This window comes from Maniola jurtina, chromosome 6 (assembly GCF_905333055.1).
Source record: "Maniola jurtina chromosome 6, ilManJurt1.1, whole genome shotgun sequence".
Lineage (NCBI taxonomy): Eukaryota > Metazoa > Arthropoda > Insecta > Lepidoptera > Nymphalidae > Maniola > Maniola jurtina.
The window spans coordinates 14,197,414-14,218,375 of NC_060034.1; the positions used below are offsets into that span (position 1 = coordinate 14,197,414).

At 39.0% G+C, this 20,962-nt stretch overlaps 1 protein-coding gene across 1 annotated transcript in view; it reads right to left on the minus strand.

The window, feature by feature from the left end:
• Window positions 1-758: 758 nt before the first annotated feature.
• LOC123866529 (cholecystokinin receptor type A-like) overlaps window positions 759-20,962 on the minus strand; it is a 44,255-nt gene continuing 24,051 nt past the window's right edge. The window contains 8 exon segments of the mRNA XM_045908173.1: window positions 759-1,042; window positions 2,203-2,319; window positions 3,713-3,788; window positions 8,741-8,913; window positions 10,643-10,714; window positions 12,959-13,081; window positions 19,765-19,880; window positions 20,423-20,605. Of these exon segments, the coding sequence (XP_045764129.1) occupies window positions 938-1,042; window positions 2,203-2,319; window positions 3,713-3,788; window positions 8,741-8,913; window positions 10,643-10,714; window positions 12,959-13,081; window positions 19,765-19,880; window positions 20,423-20,605 (965 nt within the window). The 3' untranslated portion in view covers window positions 759-937.

The window sequence follows — 20,962 nt, forward strand, 5'->3', positions numbered from 1 at the left end:
AAAACTGATGTCTACTCGTATCTTACCCTGAATTTGTATTGAATGCCATAAAAAATAGCCATTTTCAATAAACAAAAGATTCCAACGAATTGAGAACCTCCTCCTTTTGTGAAGTCGGTTAAAAATGCGAATCAATGCAAAATGTGATTTCACCCATCATAAATGGTTATTATTATAGAGAATTTTACTGGATTTAATTTTTCATATTAATGACATACCCTGATTGATTTATTTCCTCACATGCCATACCAATGGTAATAAGATTACATAACTAAGTAAAAGATTTACAACATACAGACGTACATTAAACCAAGTTATCCGTAGTTCAAGTGTAGAACACAATAAAACACACACGGAGGTCTTAGCACTTTAATCCTTCTAGCTTATCTTGAGAAACAAACTAGAGAATTCTGTAACTTAATCCCTGGCTAAATAAATTACTTCACAAACACTCTGTATAAAGTCATCCAACGTCGACTGCTTGTCTGAAGATTTAAGTTTCTCCCGGTCCTTTAAGATACATACAGGGTGAAACCAGAACGCTAACTAAAACTTAGGGTTATTATTATACTACCTAAACAGACTCCAATGCCAATAACCATTTGCCTTATCTTGTAGTTTTAGTGATTTAGTATTTTCAAACCCGCAATGTATGGCGTGCAAAACTCGGTTCAATGCCCCACCTACGACGCGGCATTGACTCCGGGTGGCCTATTTATGTAACGTTCGTTGACCTCTAGCGTCAGTCAGATGTTTTATTTGCAATATTGTGAAATAAAATAAAAAACTTCTAAGCGCATGCGTGTCATACCATACACACAAGCGTACTTTGTCTTCAGTTTTAAAACACGAATGTATGGGCATTTCCTATGTGGAGTTTTATAACATTTTTGTATACGTATCAGGTTTAAACCACTCGTGCGTAGCTGGAGTTGCCTTATTCATAGAGGTGTTGAGTTGGACCCGTGCTCTTCGACTGACCCGGCCGCGGCCATGTAATGCGATATAGGAATTGACTCCCTTCCTCGCCTGTCTCGATAACCTGTCGAAAAATATTCGCTTTTAGCTTTGCACGTAAATCTCTGGAGCAAGGCACACCGCACACCGGCAGAGCGGAGGCGCTGGGTTTCTCTTAATAACAACTGAAAAGAAAACTTAATAATTTCCTTCCGTATAATGGCACAGTTTTATGGAGGTGCGTGGCAAGTGATTTATAGAACGCACTTTGACTTTGCTCAGCTAAAACGAGAAAATATTATGCCAGCGATATAATGCCAAAGAATTTTTAAGTACTAACTGCCTAGTACTTAGTACTGACTATGCAGTCTCGTTTTAACAATGACAATGAAGAATGTAAAATAAAGAGTTTCCGCGGAATTTTTAAGACATTAAATCTGCACGGACGAAGTAGCAGCATCTATGTATAAAATACATAACAACCTGATTGCTTCCCCTAAGCATTTTACGCGACAAGAAGGCCGTAGCCCTGCGGTTAGTAACCCTTCTTACGTTTCACGTGTTAATCAATCGTGATATGTTAGTTCAAGAGATCAATAACTATAATGTGGAATATGGAATTTAATACAACGTAGGAATTTGTAGGTAATGATCGCTGAAGGTCTTGATCCCCTACAGAACATTTTACACAGGGACGAACGATTAGCAACTATGAAGTTTGTTTCAAAGTTGTTTTGGGAGATAACAAAAGTGTAAAAAATCTGAGATTAACATATAAAGTCTTATTTTTTATATTGTCTTCGAAATTGTATTAGAAATCACGTTATGTATTGACAGACACTTAGTGTCGTGGCAACGCCCTACCAGACAAAATTAAACTTAAAAAAAGTTTAATGGTGTCTGGCAGGGAATTAAACTTTAACAAACGTTACGGAACCCAGAAAATTACTTTTCTTAACGACAAACTCACACATTAAAAACTGCTTGATAATATTTTTTATCAGGCGTTTTTATTTATTAAAGAATATTGATTTTATTTTTTTATTAAATTGTAAAAGTTTGCTTTGATTAGTTCTACTTCTAGACTATTATTAATCTAGTTTGAATTAATATAGGATATTCCAAATTAAGGATTTGCTGGTCATGCTGAAGCCGAAATGAACATTGTTCCATCCTTTTACTTTTAAGTACAACACACACCTACAGAGTGGAGTGGAGAGTGTAACAATGTGAAGTTTCGCTTACTTGTGTGACGGGCCTTGCGACGACGGGTGCGGGCAAGGCGGGGTGCGCGCTGCTTCCCAAAGCAGTGCTTTGCGAGCCGCTGCTAAACACAATCCTCCCCTTCTAGTCCGTCCAGCTCTGAGGACAAAAAACAGTCAAGTTCAAGTCGGACTTGCACAGAACGGTTCCGTATCATTGGGATGACGACAGAATGGTTTTGCTTGCTGACATCCACCTGATCCAAGAAGAAGTAGGTACCTATAACAACGCGTGCAAGTTGATTGGTACCTGTGCGTCCAGTATGACTGACCCGTATCACGCACGCCGTAACATCTGCCTGGGCCAAGAAGTGCTACCTATGTAACAACGTGTTCAAGTATACTGGCACCTGTGCGTCCAGTGTGACTGCCCCGGATCACGCACGCCGTAACCTCCTGGCTGGATGGCGGCGGAGTGTCCTGCTTGCCGCCATCTGCCTGGGCCAAGAAGTGGTACCTATGTAACAACGTGTTCAAGTATACTGGCACCTGTGCGTCCAGTGTGACTGCCCCGGATCACGCACGCCGTAACCTCCTGGCTGGATGGCGGCGGAGTGTCCTGCTTGCCGCCATCTGCCTGGGCCAAGAAGTGGTACCTATGTAACAACGTGTTCAAGTATACTGGCACCTGTGCGTCCAGTGTGACTGCCCCGGATCACGCACGCCGTAACCTCCTGGCTGGATGGCGGCGGAGTGTCCTGCTTGCCACCATCTGCCTGGGCCAAGAAGTGGTACCTATGTAACAACGTGTTCAAGTATACTGGCACCTGTGCGTCCAGTGTGACTGCCCCGGATCACGCACGCCGTAACCTCCTGGCTGGATGGCGGCGGAGTGTCCTGCTTGCCGCCATCTGCCTGGGCCAAGAAGTGGTACCTATGTAACAACGTGTTCAAGTATACTGGCACCTGTGCGTCCAGTGTGACTGCCTCGGATCACGCACGCCGTAACCTCCTGGCTGGATGGCGGCGGAGTGGCCTGCTTGCCGCCATCTGCCTGGGCCAAGAAGTGGTACCTATGTAACAACGTGTTCAAGTATACTGGCACCTGTGCGTCCAGTGTGACTGCCCCGGATCACGCACGCCGTAACCTCCTGGCTGGATGGCGGCGGAGTGTCCTGCTTGCCGCCATCTGCCTGGGCCAAGAAGTGGTACCTATGTAACAACGTGTTCAAGTATACTGGCACCTGTGCGTCCAGTGTGACTGCCCCGGATCACGCACGCCGTAACCTCCTGGCTGGATGGCGGCGGAGTGTCCTGCTTGCCGCCATCTGCCTGGGCCAAGAAGTGGTACCTATGTAACAACGTGTTCAAGTATACTGGCACCTGTGCGTCCAGTGTGACTGCCCCGGATCACGCACGCCGTAACCTCCTGGCTGGATGGCGGCGGAGTGTCCTGCTTGCCGCCATCTGCCTGGGCCAAGAAGTGGTACCTATGTAACAACGTGTTCAAGTATACTGGCACCTGTGCGTCCAGTGTGACTGCCCCGGATCACGCACGCCGTAACCTCCTGGCTGGATGGCGGCGGAGTGGCCTGCTTGCCACCATCTGCCTGGTCGGGGAAGCAGCACCTGAAATACTGTGTATATGTTACGAGAAAAGTGATTAATTAGGTATTATAAATGACGCCCGGGGAATGTGAATAATGACACGCAGCAGGTAAAAAATTAAAATGCTAATAACCATTGAAAATATTAAATTGGCAATTTAAGTCAGAGTTCAATTATTTGTTTGTTTTTGTGATGTAACCACAAATTCACGGTTTTCGTATTTTTTCCTTTACTTGCGCTATATTATAGGTCGACGCGAAGTACCCTATAGGTTTTCTTGAGAGACACGACAGACAGACAACAAAGTGATCCTATAAGGGTTCAATTTTTCCTTTAAAAAAAAAAAAAGATTTAATAATCTTTTTTTAAAAAAAAGGGGAATATAAGTCATGATTAGCATGGCTAATGCCATGCTAATCATGACTAATATTCCCCTTTCCAAAGCAAAGCTGTGTTAGGAGTAGGTACGACAATAGTGCAACGGGTGGGGTTTGAACCGTCGACCTTTCGGAATACAGTCGGCTCCTCAATCTGTTGAGCTATTGAGGCTGAGACACGACAGACAGACGGATAGACAGACAACAAAGTGATCCTATAAGGGTTCCATTTTTCATTTTGTGGGACGCAACCCTAAAAAACATATCTCTATATTTAATCTAACAAAATGTAAGCATTAGACACAGCCCAATATTTCGTCAGAATCGTTTGAGAAAAGGTCCATAATCCAGCTTTGCTTGAATAGTTACATTTGTAGTCACCGAATTATTGCTCAGCTAAGTCTGTGAATGCTCGGTTTGATATGAATAATGTAAGGCGGAAGGGACTCGGACTATCTACATAGATGCGGTCGGGTCCGGGTACGTGCAGCATAAATCTTCCTTGAATATGTTTGGGATTACACAATAGTTGACTAGTCAAACTGTTGCACTGATTTAGATTCCGTAGAGTTACATTGTGTCTAATTTTAGTTTGGCTGCTAAGAAAGGAAAGAAAGAATGCAGGCATTATTAAGGTATCCGCGTGTAAGTATTTTGGCTTTTTTAACAGACCTCAAAATATTTCAAACTGTGTCTGAAAGTCGACGTTAACAGGGCTCTCTCCGCCATTTACTACATACAATCGTAGTTCCAATTTCATTTGAATATTAATAAACCAAAGTCAATGACATTTTGCATACATATTCTAGAAACTAATATCTGCCTGTGGTGTTTTAGATTTTTCTAAAAATGTGTAGTTTTAAAATTACAGGGGCTCAAAGATTTGTATGTGAATTTTTAAGATCGCGTAACTTTGAAACCGAATATTTTAACAAAAATCTGGAAGACCACAGAAATTAGTTTCTAGAATATGTCTGCAAAATTTCATGGACTTTGGTTGCTTAATATTCAAATGAAATTGGAACTACGTTTGTATGGAGCGAGTGACGTAGAGACCCCTCTTAAGCGGAATTTACATATCGACGTTAGTGGCACGAAATTAGTGTCGAGCGGCGAAATAAGACGTTTAAACATACAATTATTGATAGTGAAATTAATGTTGTGACACTAATTTCGTGCCACTAACGTCGTAATATAAATTCCGCTTTATAGAGAGAACCGACATGATCTCATGTTTCTAGTTTGATTGTCTTTTAAATGTATTTATGTGTCTCATACAATCCTTTTGTATGGAGATCGCTTGATTTCTATTTAAAAATATTAACCTATCAAGCTCAATGAAATGACTAATTTTACAACTTAATATCTGCGTCTATGGTTTGTTAGTTTCTTAAAAATAGGTACATAAATGGTTTCAAAGTTGAGTACTTATTCAATTAAGGTGATATTATTATCAAACGGTACATTTTTTTTCACTCGAAAGAACATTCACTCTGAACGAACCGTCTCGTTCGTCTGATATTACCTTTGGCAGTTCATTCACTTTTTCTTAATAAGTATAAAAAAACGTATAGCAATATTATTGTAATAGGTATTTTAAAAAGTTTAAAAAATCCCGACTATGGTTCGCACTGAATCTTTTTCAACCCGCGCATTAAATCACGTAACATCCCATTTTGATTTTCAAGAATTTTATGCACCCATTGCGCGCGACACAAACGAATCTAATGACGTATGATTTATCAAAATCGGTTGAGCCGTTGAGTAGTAAGGAGCGGACATAAGAACGGACATACATAAATACAGGTCAAAAACATAACGCTCCGTTTGGGCTTCACCGCAGTCGGAAAATAATGTTGAAATTAATAAATCTCTAGTTTAGTTAGTAAGTATAGTCCGCGACAGGTTGAGGTGGCAATCGGGGTATAAGGCGTTGGGACCCGCACGTCACCGGGTTAGCGCGGGTACTGTGCGGGTGTGCGGGGCATTCTATCCCCGATTGCCATTTCAACCTGTCGCGTACTATAGTTAGTTGCAAATGTCTCCACTTGAAATTGTTATGCAAATTGAAATCCCTAGACGATCACCTATGCATGATCAAACCTTCAAACCTATGCAAATTCAACAACATACTTGATATGTACTATCTCTCCAATATTAAATTGATTTAAACAATAGGTAGAACGTGAGTTGCCCATAGAATATTATATTAGATTTATAATATTAGTGTGATATTCATTATTGCATCTAACCCCACTTTACTACCTACTAACCTTTTAAAATATCATTGTACTTAAATCTTTTGTACTAGCCTTTTATTAACGTTTATACTTTGTATCTTTTTAGCTATAAACAATTATATTTTTGTAAATATTTTATGTATAAAAGTTGTAGGTTAGTCGAATAAAATAAAATAAAATAAAAAATATTACGCACAGAAACGAAGATTTAAGATTAAATGGTCTTAAAAAGTTTTTCGAGAGAATTATCTAAAGATAAGTATTGAGAAAAATCAAGGGTCAGAATTTTTATCAGCTAAGTTTGTCTGATCCCTTTCTCATGAAAATTTCATTTGCCTAGACCCGTTAATTGCTATATTGTACACAGGTTAGGTACCCTAGGTAGGTATATGGGTTAAATACATTATTTTTGATGTTAGTAGGTATGTAATGCAGATTTTGCCATGATTTTCAAGATTTTTTCGATAGAGGAAATGGCCCCATTTCATAAACGTCGGCACAGTTGTTTTAAATAATTCTTTAATTGCAGGAATAAGTTTGATTTCTTATTCTTCTTAATCTATAAACTAAAAGTTCCTTTTTTTCCAATCAAAATAATAAACTTCACGTGCCACAAGAAAGTAGAAAATTGATGATAATAATTTTTATTTGAACACGTATTTTGAAGTCCAGCAAAAGCCTATAGGTTTGCTAAAAAAACTCGTTTGACGTCAAAATACACATACAAACTACTGTAAGGTTATTTTTAAAAATTGATTTGAGTTGTCAAAAATAATATAAAATTATTAATTTATCTAATGCAGGTAGATTGATAAAATCGATATTTGGCTCATTCGATGTCATACAATCTGTTGCTAGGAGGCCAACAAGATTGAACTTGCATAAATACGGGTGTTTCGAAGGTTGTAGTTTAGTCTCCTTCAGAGATTCGGAGCGATATCGCATATTTTCGGTATTTGGATTGTGAACTGAATAATTAGATGTTGTGATAGCAATCACGCTCTAATTAAATTATTTATTTTGGCATTAGTTTGTTTAGATTAAAACTCTCGGATAACCTCTACACATTGAACTTGTGTTTTTTAGTGTTGATTTTGGAGAGGACATTCCAATAATTCGATAAAAATATTTAAATAATACCTGCTTTTCTGAGTGACGCCAATACTACAAACCAACAAGTGTAAATTAAAAATTTATAACACCCCCGACAAGTGAAGGTTACAGTAACTAGAAAAGACCGAAAAGACCTAATAACTTTTAAACGGCTGAACCGATTTTCTTGGACTATTCCGCGCCTACGATCCAAGGTATCTGAGTTTTCCAAAACATCGTTTTCAAATAAATAATTATGTATCTAGGCAACGTCCATCTTGACAGCTTGACATTTGTCAATTGACATAATATTATGAACCTAACGGTTATCTAACCTTCTTTTCTACAAGAAAACTAGAAAAGAGCTGATAACTCTTAAATGGCTGAACCAATTTTTTTGGATTATAGCTAAGAACACTCTCGATCAAGCCACCTTTCAAACAAAAAAAAGTACATTAAAATCGGTTCATTCGTTTAGGCGCTACGATGCCACAGACAGATACACAGATACACAGATACACACGTCAAACTTATAACACCCCTCTTTTTGGGTCGGGGGTAAAAAATAATGTGGCATGACAAATTGTTATTTTGAGAGGGAATTTGTTGCTACAACATAAAATCTGAATATTAATGGAAAACGTTGTTACATGGACGATAATAGTATATAAATAAAATTATATTCACGCTCTCAATATGCAAATAGCCGAAAATTGGGATGTCACCTTGTTTACAGTTATAGTATGTGCAGTGAATTAACAAAGTAGAATTTGCTTTGGCAGAGTATAATGTACGTAAAATACCCTAAGGGATCCCGAATGATCACGGTTTGGATAGGTATTATATAGCTTGTCCTGTCTGATTGATCTATCAACACACAGCCTAAAACATGACTGGACCTAGAAGCTTGAAAGGGGTTTGAGTATTTTAGTACGGAGCGTTTCCTACCTACGAGTACATGCCCGCCATTTTTCGTTTTTCAAAATAGTGGCCAGGTATAAAACCTGCATTGATCAATGGCTTGCATCAATACAAGCAAATGTTGTATGAGACAAAATCTTCCCAAGCGTCATGTTTCTGAGATATAAACTATCTTTGTACTGGTTAGACTGTTGTATCGATGACTCCACCAGTACCTATACTTTGTATCCACACACAGAAATCGTGTGCGAAGTTAGGACAGGCCTGTGTTCCGGTAGTAGTAATAGGCAGTTCGCTGTATGAAGTGTGGCAATACTAAACAGAGATCGACCTGTATATTTACCGTAACAGTTTGCAGCTTTTGAAGAGCACGATAAACGCTTGCCGGAACTTCCTATTCATGAAACAGTATGTGATGGGGTTGCAGCAGGATGAGCAATAGGCCAGCAGCTGTAGACTCACGATGCCTTTGGAGCCGATGCACTGGTACAACTCCTCGGGGTAGAAGAGGTAAATCTGTAGGTAAATGCATAAGTTACAGTCCATCAAAACCTGCCGCCAGCCCATTACTGAGAAGTTGAGAACGTCTCTCTTCTCAAAATGATTTGGAGTCGGTTTCCACACCCACACACAAGGATAATATTCTTTCTGGACACAACTTCAGGGTTTGGTTTCACCAGCTAGCTCCGGCTGAATTAGTAAAACCCGTATTTTGTACCCCGTATTTTATTTTCGCAATTACGGGTTTCTGTATTATCATACCCTGAAATACGGGGTAACCCGTAAAATACGGGGCATCTGGCAATCCTAGGTTCACTTCGTAATGCGAGTGTGAAAGTTTTTCAAATGCAAACTGGCTCTAGCTGTAATATAATGCTTCGGCCTGATTTGGGATTTGAATAACGAAGATGTGTCAACGTTTAGAGGCCTTCTAATCCGGGGCCTGGGCCTCACGGAATAATACTAGCCTGCAGTCCTAATGCTCGAACCACAATAACGTTTAATGCTGTTAATTATCACGTTATTGGATACTAAACATTGGAATATCCTCGACTTAACGAGCTGTTAGGCAATAGCTTGGATAGCGGTCCTGTAATATATCGGCAATAAACGCTAAATGCAAGTGTTTGCTAAACCCGTATTAGCGTTTATTGTCGATAAATTGTTTTAATTAACGCTTTAATTTTTGAAAGTATTTTCATACTGAACGGTAAATACGCTTGTGCACTCATTTGGTTCGTATTTTGACGGACCCGTATAAATAGAAACAAATGAGTAAGAATACAAACCAAACAAAAACGAATAGGTACACAAAATAACGAGTAGGTACACAAACGCTTTAGCCTCAGTGCGACTCGAGCGTAAGCTAAGATAAAGATCTGAAATTTTATCTCGGAAATCAAATAATTCCCCCGAGATTTTTAAATACTTAAATAAAATTTTACAGCATAAGGCATAAGGGTGGAGGAATTGGAACCCGAATTTCAATATAATTTATTGGAGAATCCATCACAGAAACAAGGACCGCCCTTACAGCATCAGTTTTCCCCTCCAATTATAATAATCAAGTCAAGAGCGAATCTTCTAGACAAGCGCGCTCGATCTTAGGCTGCATCATCACTTGCCACCAGGTCTGAGTGCAGCCAAACGCTAGTCTATAAATTAAAAAAAAAAAACCTATTCTTATAGGTTTTTGTTTGTGATGGTCGAAGTCACGGTAAAATGAGCGTTTTAGACACAGCTGTTGTCGCCCCTATCTTGCATTTGCTCCCAAGTACGTGAATGTATTTTGATTGATGAGTCAATTTGCTTTAGTGTCGCGGAGAAGGCAAAAGATTTACTTGAAAAAAGTTACTATACTTAGTACTTACGGTACTCACATAAAGTACAGATGCCACTTACATCAAAGATAGGGTAGCTTTTTATTTTGGATTATTTTATTTGGAACTAGCTGATACCCGCGACTTCGTTCGCGTGGATGTAGGTTTTTTAAAATTCCCGTGGGAACTCTTTAATTTTCCGGGATAAAAAGTAGCCTATGTGCTAATCCAGGGTATAATCTATCTCCATTCTAAATTTCAGCCCAATCTGTCCAGTAGTTTTTGCGTGAAGGAGTAACAAACATACACACACACACACACACACACACACATACAAACTTTCTCCTTTATAATATTAGTGTGAAGTGTGATGCTATCATGGCTCATCTAAGGTATACAGGTAAAGGTAATCAAAATATTTTCACCGTATTGATGACATGCAGTGGAGTCCAGCAGACGAAGAACTCCAATATGATTACGAACAGCATCCTTATCACCTGCGAAATGTAAAGAGGTTGGCCGCTGGAAACATAATAATTTTCGAACCTACGACGTTTGACAAGTGTAAATTAAAAATTTATAACACCTCCGACAAGTGAAGGTTACAGTAACTAGAAAAGAGCTGATAACTTTCAAACGGCTGAACCGATTTTCTTGGATTATTGCTAAGAACACTCTTGATCAAGCCACCTTTCAAACAAAAAAAAAAACTTAATTAAAATTGGTTCATTAGTTTAGGAGCTACGATGCCACAGACAAATACACAGATACACAGATACACATAGTATACACAGATACACAGATATACACGTCAAACTTATAACACCCCTTTTTTTTTGGTTCGGGGGTTAATAAAAAGATACTGATTCGACTAGTTGCCCAACCCCGGGTTATGGGCTAATTTTTCAATCGCCAACATGGAATTAAGTACAGTACTGTGAAATCTTCAATAATCCTATGATAAAAGTTAAAATGACGTTTAAAAAATCTGCTCTGATAGAGTTAAGAGGGGTCTCTCCGTCACTCGCTTCATACAAACGTAGTTCCAATTTCATTTGAATATTAAGCAACCAAAGTCCATGAAATTTTGCAGACATATTCTAGAAACTAATATCTATGTTTGTGGTTTTCCAGATTTCTGTTAAAATATTCAATTTCAAAGTTACGCGGTCTTAAAAATTTACATACAAATCTTTGAGACCTTGTAATTTTAAAACTACATATTTTTAGAAAAATCTAAAACGCCACAGACACAGATATTAGTTTCTAGAATATGTCTGCAAAATTTCATGGACTTTGGTTGCTTAATATTCAAATGAAATTGGAACTACGATTGTATGAAGCGAGTGACGGAGAGAGCCCTGTTAAGTCGGTTTTACGTATTTCAGAGCTCAACTTTGTCATCTACCAGCACCAGACAGTTTTCACCTGACGTACAGAATTCGACTTACTGTCGTAAAATATCGCACTTTTCATTTTCCGTGGTATGGAGTGTTATTAACTATCACATTGACTTTGATGGAGGTAGGAAAAAGTCGGGAAAATATAAATAATTCATTTCATAACGGCGCTTTGCTATTTTCCCGCTCTTTATTCATTTATGGAATGGACTACGGATTAAAGATATACGGGCCACAGATTAAAAGTGACTGTCATTATACTAGAAGGTACCTATATTGATTTTGATGGAAGATAGCAGGCTAAAAAAATTGTATAGCATGCTAAAAGTTGTACCACAACTTTTAGGAAGCGGATCATGGTTGACACTGTCAACTCAAGTAGAAGCTGTTAGAAGCAGTCGCTGGAACCTCTGGCAAATTGTAGGGTGGGCCTAGAGAAGGTCTCTAAATATATCGAGGCCATCCGTACTAATATTAAAAATACGAAGGTGTGTCTGTCTGTCTGCCTGCTCCCTTTTCACGGCGCAACATTTTAAACGATTCTGACAAAATTTGGTATAGGGTCAGCTTATATCCCGGGGACGGACATAGGCTACTTTTTATCCCGGAAAATCAAAGAGTTCCCACGGGATTCCTAAAGACCCATCCGCTTAACCGATTTGTATGTTTGGTGCCGAGGTAGCTTACGTCCCTGTAATTAACATAGGCAACTTTTTATCCCAGAAAATCAATCAGTTTCCACGGGATCGTTAAAAACCTAAGTCCACGCGGACGAAGTCGCGGGCATCCTCTTGTTTGTAATAGGTGGACCTCTACTACTTCCATCAATCACTCTTTGTGTCCACTGCGAGACATAGACCTCGAGAATTCGCCACCACACAGGGTCCTTACTCATACACCCACTTCCCGCTACCTTCTTGAGGTAGTCACCATAGCGGGTCGGGCGTCGTCTCACACTACGCTTATTGGTATAGTTCTATTTCACGAAGACCACTTACCATGGTTGTAGTAGTGAGCATACCAATATATAATACCTTATCAGTACTCATCAGTATTGACACTTGTCTTCGTTTTTCCTAGCTTTCTGTTTAGAAGAGCGTGGATTTGACCTACAATTCGCTCCAGCAATGCGCGGGATTTCAATTGCTTTTATACATGGCATAATATTGTGTATCAAATCTTTGAAAAGAGCAACCGCCGAGTTTCTTGATGGTTCTTTTCGGTAGGAAAGGCATTCCGAACTAGTGATAGATGCTTTTGACGATTCAAAAGAACTTGTAAGTCTAATTGAATAAAAATATTTTGAATTGAACAACTATGTTATCGATGCACAGAGCTTACCTTTCGCTTAGCCTCGATGCTCTTGTCGATGTGAGTGGAGCGCACCACGTGTCGAAATTCAAAGTCCGTATGCAGCCAGCACGTCTGCGTCTTCCTCTCTGCGTCCAGTTTCGACTCCGTGTCCTATTGGAAATAAGTTAAAAGATAATTCCGTTTATACAATCTGTATACTTACTAAACTTTTGACACGTTACTTTTTGTTTTTTTTTTTTTTTTGGACGTGACAACGTCTTATAATTCGATAGAGCCGGCTGCACGCACGAAAAAACATGACTCATGCGGCGTTACCTCGCTCTGAGGCGTTCCATGTAAGGCTTGAAGTGCAAGCGAGAGCGCGGAACGAGCGACAAAGAAGCACAATCGGCCTTTGTTGTCATGTTCAACTATCGTCAGTAAACCGACTTTACAGACAACCAATTTTTTTTTAAACGAAAATAGGGATCAAAAGAGCAGGCGGGTCACCGCCGCTCATGAACATTTTCAGTACCAGAGGAACCGCCAATGCGTTGCCGGCCTTTCAGGAACTTGTTGGTCCGCCCCTTGAATAACCCCATGTTGTAATCTAATGGAAGCGTACATCTTTCTTTGCAAAACGGGTGCAAGTATTTTAATTTAATCTTTTCGTTGGCTCCATGCCTCAGATAGCATGTTAAGCTAACAGCCCAGGTTATTGTTACTAACATGTAATTGTAATCATAATAACAATCTTTCAACTGAAGATTCGAAATTCCGTAAGTAGCTACTTTTTGAATGATCATAAATTAATTACCCCAAGAAAGCCCCTACTGTAATTTATCGAAAGGGGTCACGCCTTTTAGCAATGGGGAATACGATACAGAAAGGTACATAGCCAGTTAACAGTGCGCGTTCAGTTACATAATTTATGTCGCTCCATGTAACAAATTATAGCAAGCGTCCGACAAGAGGATACTTGTCAACAAGCCCCCGTCGATTTCCTACGTATGATATTATTGTTCTTATCTCTATCTGCCCTGGTTCGTGCATTCTCGGTTCCTAGATCGGTACATTTGTGATATCCAATTCAAATTGCTGTGATTGGCTGAATTTACCATGTTCTTGCTGCGACAGTGAGTTTGAGCCACTAGCGGAACAATGTTAGCCGGTCAGAAATGATTGCAATTAGTCAACCTGTTTGACGTCCGTGTTCTGTTTTCGATTACAAAAAAGCAAAAATTGTTGTTGCAATCATCAATTTTAGCAAATAGTGAAAGAGAGTCGGCCAATCAGAGGTCACAACTACCGCCACACTTTCTGTCAAACTTTGGCAGTAGGCCTGCCGAGTAATGAAAACAAATTTTTCATTCTGTCTAGGTGTAGGGTAGGTGTAGGGTTGCCACCTGCCTCTTTTAGATTTACAGGCTACCACCATCAAAAATACGGGGTTTAGATTTGTTTACGGGAGACATTGTTTCTTATATATTGTTGTATTATTGTATTGTTTATTATTGTATTTGAAGAAATAGGCGGTGGTTCTCTCTGAAAGCTTATTTAGATATTTCAGTTTATTTGTATTTTTGTATTTTTTCTCTGTATGTTGCCGGGTCTTGATCGGTGAACTGTGTTTGCAATGTGGTTTTAAATAAAAGATTATTTATTTATTTCAATAGCTTTTAAAAACTCTTCATTTTGTAAAACAAAATGCATGTTAACTTAAAATTACATTTAACTTGTAATTCCACCTTCAAAGTATCAATACCATGGCCGTAGCCAGGAATTGATTTCGGGAGAGGTTTTATCAGGGCCGGAACTGAATCCTGTCATGAGGAAAAATACGTTCGCTCAACTTTATGGGCTAATTACCTGGTTAGTTGAATTTCGCCTTTCAATTTGATAGTGGAATAAAATACAACAATGAAAAAGCGCAGCGCAGTGAGCGTAAGTGTTTTTGGTTCAATACAGAAAAAAATAAGTGAAAGGGAAACGAGTTTAGCCATAGCAAGATACTTCTTTACCAAAATTTTGATACTTACTATTCAGAGGTAACTTGCACCCCAGAAACGAACATAAGCTTTTTATCCCGGAAAATCCCCCACGGAATTTTTAAAAACCTAAATTCATGCAGTCGAAATTGCGGGGCATACACCAAGTAATACAAATTCAAAACGCGAGTGAAGCGAGCGCGAAATGTTTGATATATTTCCAAAAAAAATTGGTAAGCAAATGCAAGAAATAGTGTAAGTATTATTTTAGGTTTAGGTTTTTGACGGTCTCCCAGACGCAGTGGCCATTTCTAAATTTCTGGTCTGGTGGGAGGCTTGGGTCATGGCTAGTTATATGGTTAGTATGGCCCTACCGGCCAAGAAATTAGACTGCACTATTACCACTAGGAGAGATTAAAGTCAAGGGCTAACTTGTATAAAAAAAGGCTTAGATCCTAAAACCAACCTCCGCCTCTTTGGCTACGGCCATGATCAAAATCGAGTGGGTTTCGGCTACGCAGGTATTCTACGCATTGTCGCACAAGGAAAATATGTATTCTTTCTACTGGACATAACGTCAGCGTTTGGTTTCGCAAGCCAGCCCGGCTGAATTTGTAAAAAACCGGCCAAGTGCGAGTCAGACTCACGCACCGAGGGTTCCGTATTCGGGTATTTTTTTTCGACATTTTACACAAGAAATCAAAACTGTTATGCATTAAAAAAAATATGCATAAAAATAAATAAAAATCTGTCTTAGAATGTACTGGTAAAGTCCTTTCATATTTAATTTCATACTTAATTGACCCACTTGATTTAATATTTAGTTACTTTGAAAATTGAAAATACTAATATTTGTTCATGAACACATGACAGACGAAGAGACGGACAGACGGACAGATGGACAGACAGACAGACGGACAGACGGAAAGACAGACAGACGGACAGACAGACAGACAGCGAATTGATCCTATTTCCTTTTTGCTTTTGAGGTACGGAATCCTAAAAATATTTAGTTTTATTTGCCTCATATTTTATTTTCATAATTACGGGTTTCTGTATCCTGAAATACCAACCAGTAACCAGTAAAATACGGGGCCTCTGGCAACCCTACTCGGAAATCACTGTCACATTCAAGTTAATGTCAAATATTTTGTTTTCGATTACAGAAAGCTGCATCAATCATTATTAAAATATTTTATTTGTTGTGATTGGCTGAATTTTTGAGTTTCAGCCAATAAACAGACTGTTTGCCAATTAAACGTCATAACAATATAAATGCCAGAAAGTTTAACCAAATAAAACAAACTTAATGAGAACTTAGTGAGAATGCAATCGGCACACAATTTATAATACATATTATGTTAGTCGTATATAATAGATATTATAGTAGTCGTTCACTTTGGTAATAGTCAGATTGTCATCAGTAAAATTGATATTGGTTGATGTATCGTAAATTAGGTATTGTTTCGGTGACAAATATTTTTATAATCTATTTATCTTTGAACAGAATGGAATAGAATGAAATGGAATGGAATACAATGATTAATTTTTATTCCTGTAAACTTTTAGGTAAACTTCAAAGTGTTTTTGAATGGTCAGAAAAATTTACCACTGGTTCGGAATGCCGTTCCTACGTTTCTAGGGTTTCGTACCTCAAAACGAAAAACAGAACTCTTATAGGATCACTTTGTTGTCTATCTCTCTGTCTGTCGTGTGTGTCAAGAAAACCTCTAGGGTACTTCCCGTTGACTCAAAACCATGAAATTTGGCAGGTAACCTAACTGCGTAATTTTGGCTAGTTTTTTTAATCGATAAAGAAAGTTTGCGACATTGTTCAATAAAAAATTTGGATTCCAACTCCTCAATCCTGATGTTGCAGGGGACCTGACTACTAAAGCTAATGGGATTTAGAAAGTGTTGATTATTAATTGATATTGAAGGTATCTATACCAAGTAAATACTTTGTCGTTGACCTCAACCCTGATGCTGTAAGAAATTGCATTCCTAAATCCTGGTGATCCCTCGGGATTTGAAAAGGATCATCCGTTTAAATGTTCTTACGTGATACAGAAACAAGTTGCATCCCGGGGACGGGCTATTACGGAGAGGCAACTTTTGTTCTGGGAAATGAAAGGATCGGGATTTTCAAAAACCTAAATCCACGCGAGCAAAGCTGTGGGCATTAGCTAGTTGTAAATATATTTAAAAGCTACTATAAGATAATAAATAAGGTACTTATTTCCTTATATTTTTATTGTATGGCAGCGCGCGGTTTTAAATTATAAATTGCACGTCCTGTCCTTTTCTGTAATACATTTTTTCTCAATATCTATCGCTTTATCTCATAGCAAGAGTCCGTAAGACATAATATAGTGAATATAGGCAAAATATACAATTTTTGCAGTTTCCACGTCAGTACCTGTCGAATTTTTCTAACAGTGTAAGCAGCAGAGCTGAGTTTACCATCAAGTGTTGATATGTGGGTGTTCCATAGAAGCTTTGCATCTAACGTTATACCGAGAAACACGGGGTTCTCCTTTATTTTCAACATATGATTATTAATCAATGAATTTATGTCATTTAAGGTCCTGGTATTGGGCAGTGTGAATTGAACACACTTAGATTTCTTTGCATTTGGAATTGATTTGGAAGTAAATTGTTAGCAATAAATCAGAGAGTGACCTGTGATATGGCATTACATATAGTATACATTGTCAAAAATTATAATATTAAAGCTGTGCGTATTGCGTGAGGAATTGCGTATTGCGTGAGGAATAGGTGCAACTTGCAGGGTTTGATGCATGCGCTATTGCCAGCAAACATGAGACATATTTTTATCTACAGGCAACGTCTGAGTAGGTAACGCATACGTCTAACGCAAGTTGAAATGTACCAGTGTATTTAGTTAGACCTATCGACAAGTTTAGAGTCGGGTGTAGTTTAAATGTGGCCCGTGTGTTTAGACCAGTTTAGACTGTCAGTTCCGCCCCCCGTCACCGTCGGGGGTTGGTCGTCCCCCGCACCTCACCACCCCTCTTGCAGAAATCGAGACAGCACGAAATTTTCAAGATTTCTGGGTGTAGTTTCTGGTTTTCGTAGTTCCAACATAATTATAACAATATAAAATATATAACGATATTTTTTTTACTGCATGATATTCATTAAATTTTCTAGGTCTGTGGTTTTTCCAAATTTCATCAAATTGCTTCGTTGTCTAGAAAAACGAGCACAAAGTTGGGCCTTTTTTTAAAGAAAAATACAAATCTTTGAACCCCTGTAATTTTAAAACTACATATTTTTAGAAAAATCTAAAACACCACAGACACAGATATTAGTTTCTAGACTATGTCTGCAAAATTTCATGGACTTTGGTTGCTTAATATTCAAATGAAATGGGAACTACGATTGTATGGAGTAAGTGACGGAGAGAGCTCTGTTAATTACACATTAAAGTGAGCGGTTGGATAATGGATACAAGCAGCTGTTACTTTGCGGAATTTTGCGGGATGATGACTAAGATAAAGTTCTAAACTACTAACTTTTCATTTGACATCCCAATCGATAAGTACAATATTATAGCAAAAAAATATTTTCGAGACCCCCCACTTTTTTGATGTAACATCCGTATGTAAATTTTTTGCAGACAAATTATAGCCTATGTCACCCGGAACCGAATCAATTGACATCTCATTCATCAAAATCGGCCCAGCAGTTTAGACGCTACGGTGGGACACACCGAATCTGGATACAAACATACGTAGACTGCTAAAATCATAACCCTTCCTTTTAGTTTTGCTGTAGTCTACCTGACTACGGCAAAACCAAACCCGTTCAAACAGACAGACAGACAAAAATTTTAAAAACGTGTGATTCAGAGACGGTGCAGTTCAAATAACCATATTATGAGCTTAATATGAGGTAGTTATTTCGAAATTACAGACAGACACTTCAATTTTATTTATTAAAAAACTTGTATAGTATAGTGCAGATTAGTAGAGATTCTAATTTACATATATCTTTAGAAGAAGATTGTTAATTTCGATCGTAGCTCGCCTTCATATCATTACGTAGGTATGGCTCAAGGGATTTGAGGTTCTATCATGCAAATTTTATTTAGATTACTTTATACAATAGATAGGTACCTATTAGGGAGTGCGAGAGTGGAGACAAATCGTTGAATATAAAGAAGTCGAATACATTATTTAAATTAAATTCATGATCTCAGTATTTGCCGACAACGAAAAAGGCTACGCTATAATATTTATGAAAAACATGATTGCATTTTAGTATACGTTCCTCCAATTTATACGTGAGAGCATTTAATTCAATCCACGTTAAGGTGCATTTCATACAAGCGGAGCGGAGTGGAGACGTGTGTTTTTGAGTAATCAGATTATTAAGAGATTATGAGGGTCGTCATCTAACAATAACCTGATTTAAAAATGTCCTCGCTTAGTTCAGCTTTACTCCACTTTTGTGGTATTGCACCCTTAGGGTGCGTGTCAACTGTCAGCTTACAGACTCATTTAAAAAAAGCATACATAAGTTTTCCAAACTCGACCATCCTGCTATAATACCTATGCCATTAGAGAGATTCCATTAACAGCCTCTTATAAAAACAATGCAAAACTGAGTCCAACTTGACTGCCCTGGTAAAGCACCATCACAATTTCAGTATCAACTTCTCACCTCCAACATCAGAAACGTAATGGCACCATAATTATTTACTGCCATGTGTTTGAATCAACTCAATGGCACAGTGAAATAGTCGAAAAATGTGTTACCCATCACAGACAGACATCATAAAACTATTATTATGAACAAGTCTAACTGATTACTTGGTAAAAAGTTAAAAAAAAAACTAACCTTAGTGATTTTCTTGAGATTGCAACCGTTCCTGCAGCAAAGCTCCGAGTCGTTGCCTTGTAATATAGGCGTGGTGGCCAGTAAGGGGTTGTTTTTGCAGGCGCCTTCATTTGCCACTGTGAACAAATACATTTATACTCTCTCTGCTTCGTCGTCCTCATTGCTGAGGGTCGTCATCCTTTACATTAGCTTAAGGCCACCTCATTGGACGACGGGGAGGGCTATGTTCGGACTTATTGTGATCAGGTGCTGCATTGGCGACCTCAGACCAGAGGGCAGCAGAAAGTGCAGCATTCGCAGACCTCATAATACGTGGACAGACAACATTAAACATGTAGGGGAGTCGCTGTAAGAGGTGCTGCAATATTGTGGCGTGTAGGAGTTTCTAGAAGAGACCTATGTGCAGAAGTGAACGTCTATCAGTTGAAATTGACATTGAATCTTAATTAATTATATCTATGACTAAAAACAGGTCTCGCACTCAGCTTCATTTGAAGCTAATAACTTACTACTTAATGGGGGGGGGGGTGTGGGGGCGGGAGCGGAAGATAAATTGTACTACAGCAAGCTGAAATGAGGGACACTAAAGAACTGCCCAGGTTACATTCTCGTAGATTACGCCGTTGGAACTAGGCCTAAAGCTTTGATGAAGACTCACAATTTTTTTGCCAGTTGAAGTTATGTTGTATCTCGTGCCTCATCCCTCGCCAGAGCTTGGTCACGATGAGGCAGTACGCGAAGGACATGATGAAGAACGGCACCAGCAGGAGGGCAGCGTCCAAGCCCAGGTTGAACGCCCTCTCCAGCTCCAGGCTAGTCCAGACTTCTCTGCATTTGTATGCTGGTGGAAAGAAGAATGAGGTGAAAAGATGAAAGACATGCCTTTATCTTTCTCCTACATACATATAAAAGAGAAGTCCTGAATCATTCACTGACTGATCCATCAATGCCCATTTAATCCTCTTAGGGGTAGAATTTCCAAAAGTTAGTGCTTGACGGACCTCCCTAGGCGCCGTGGTAAGCGCTGTGGTCTTATTAGTGGGGGATCCCGGGTTCGATTCCCGTCATTAGTTTGGAATTTTATAATTTCTAAATGCCTGGTCTGGTCTGGTGGAAGGCTTAAAAGCCGTGGCTACTTACCGCCCTACTGGCAAAGCCGCACCGTCAAATGATTTAGCGTTCCGGTACGATGCCGTTT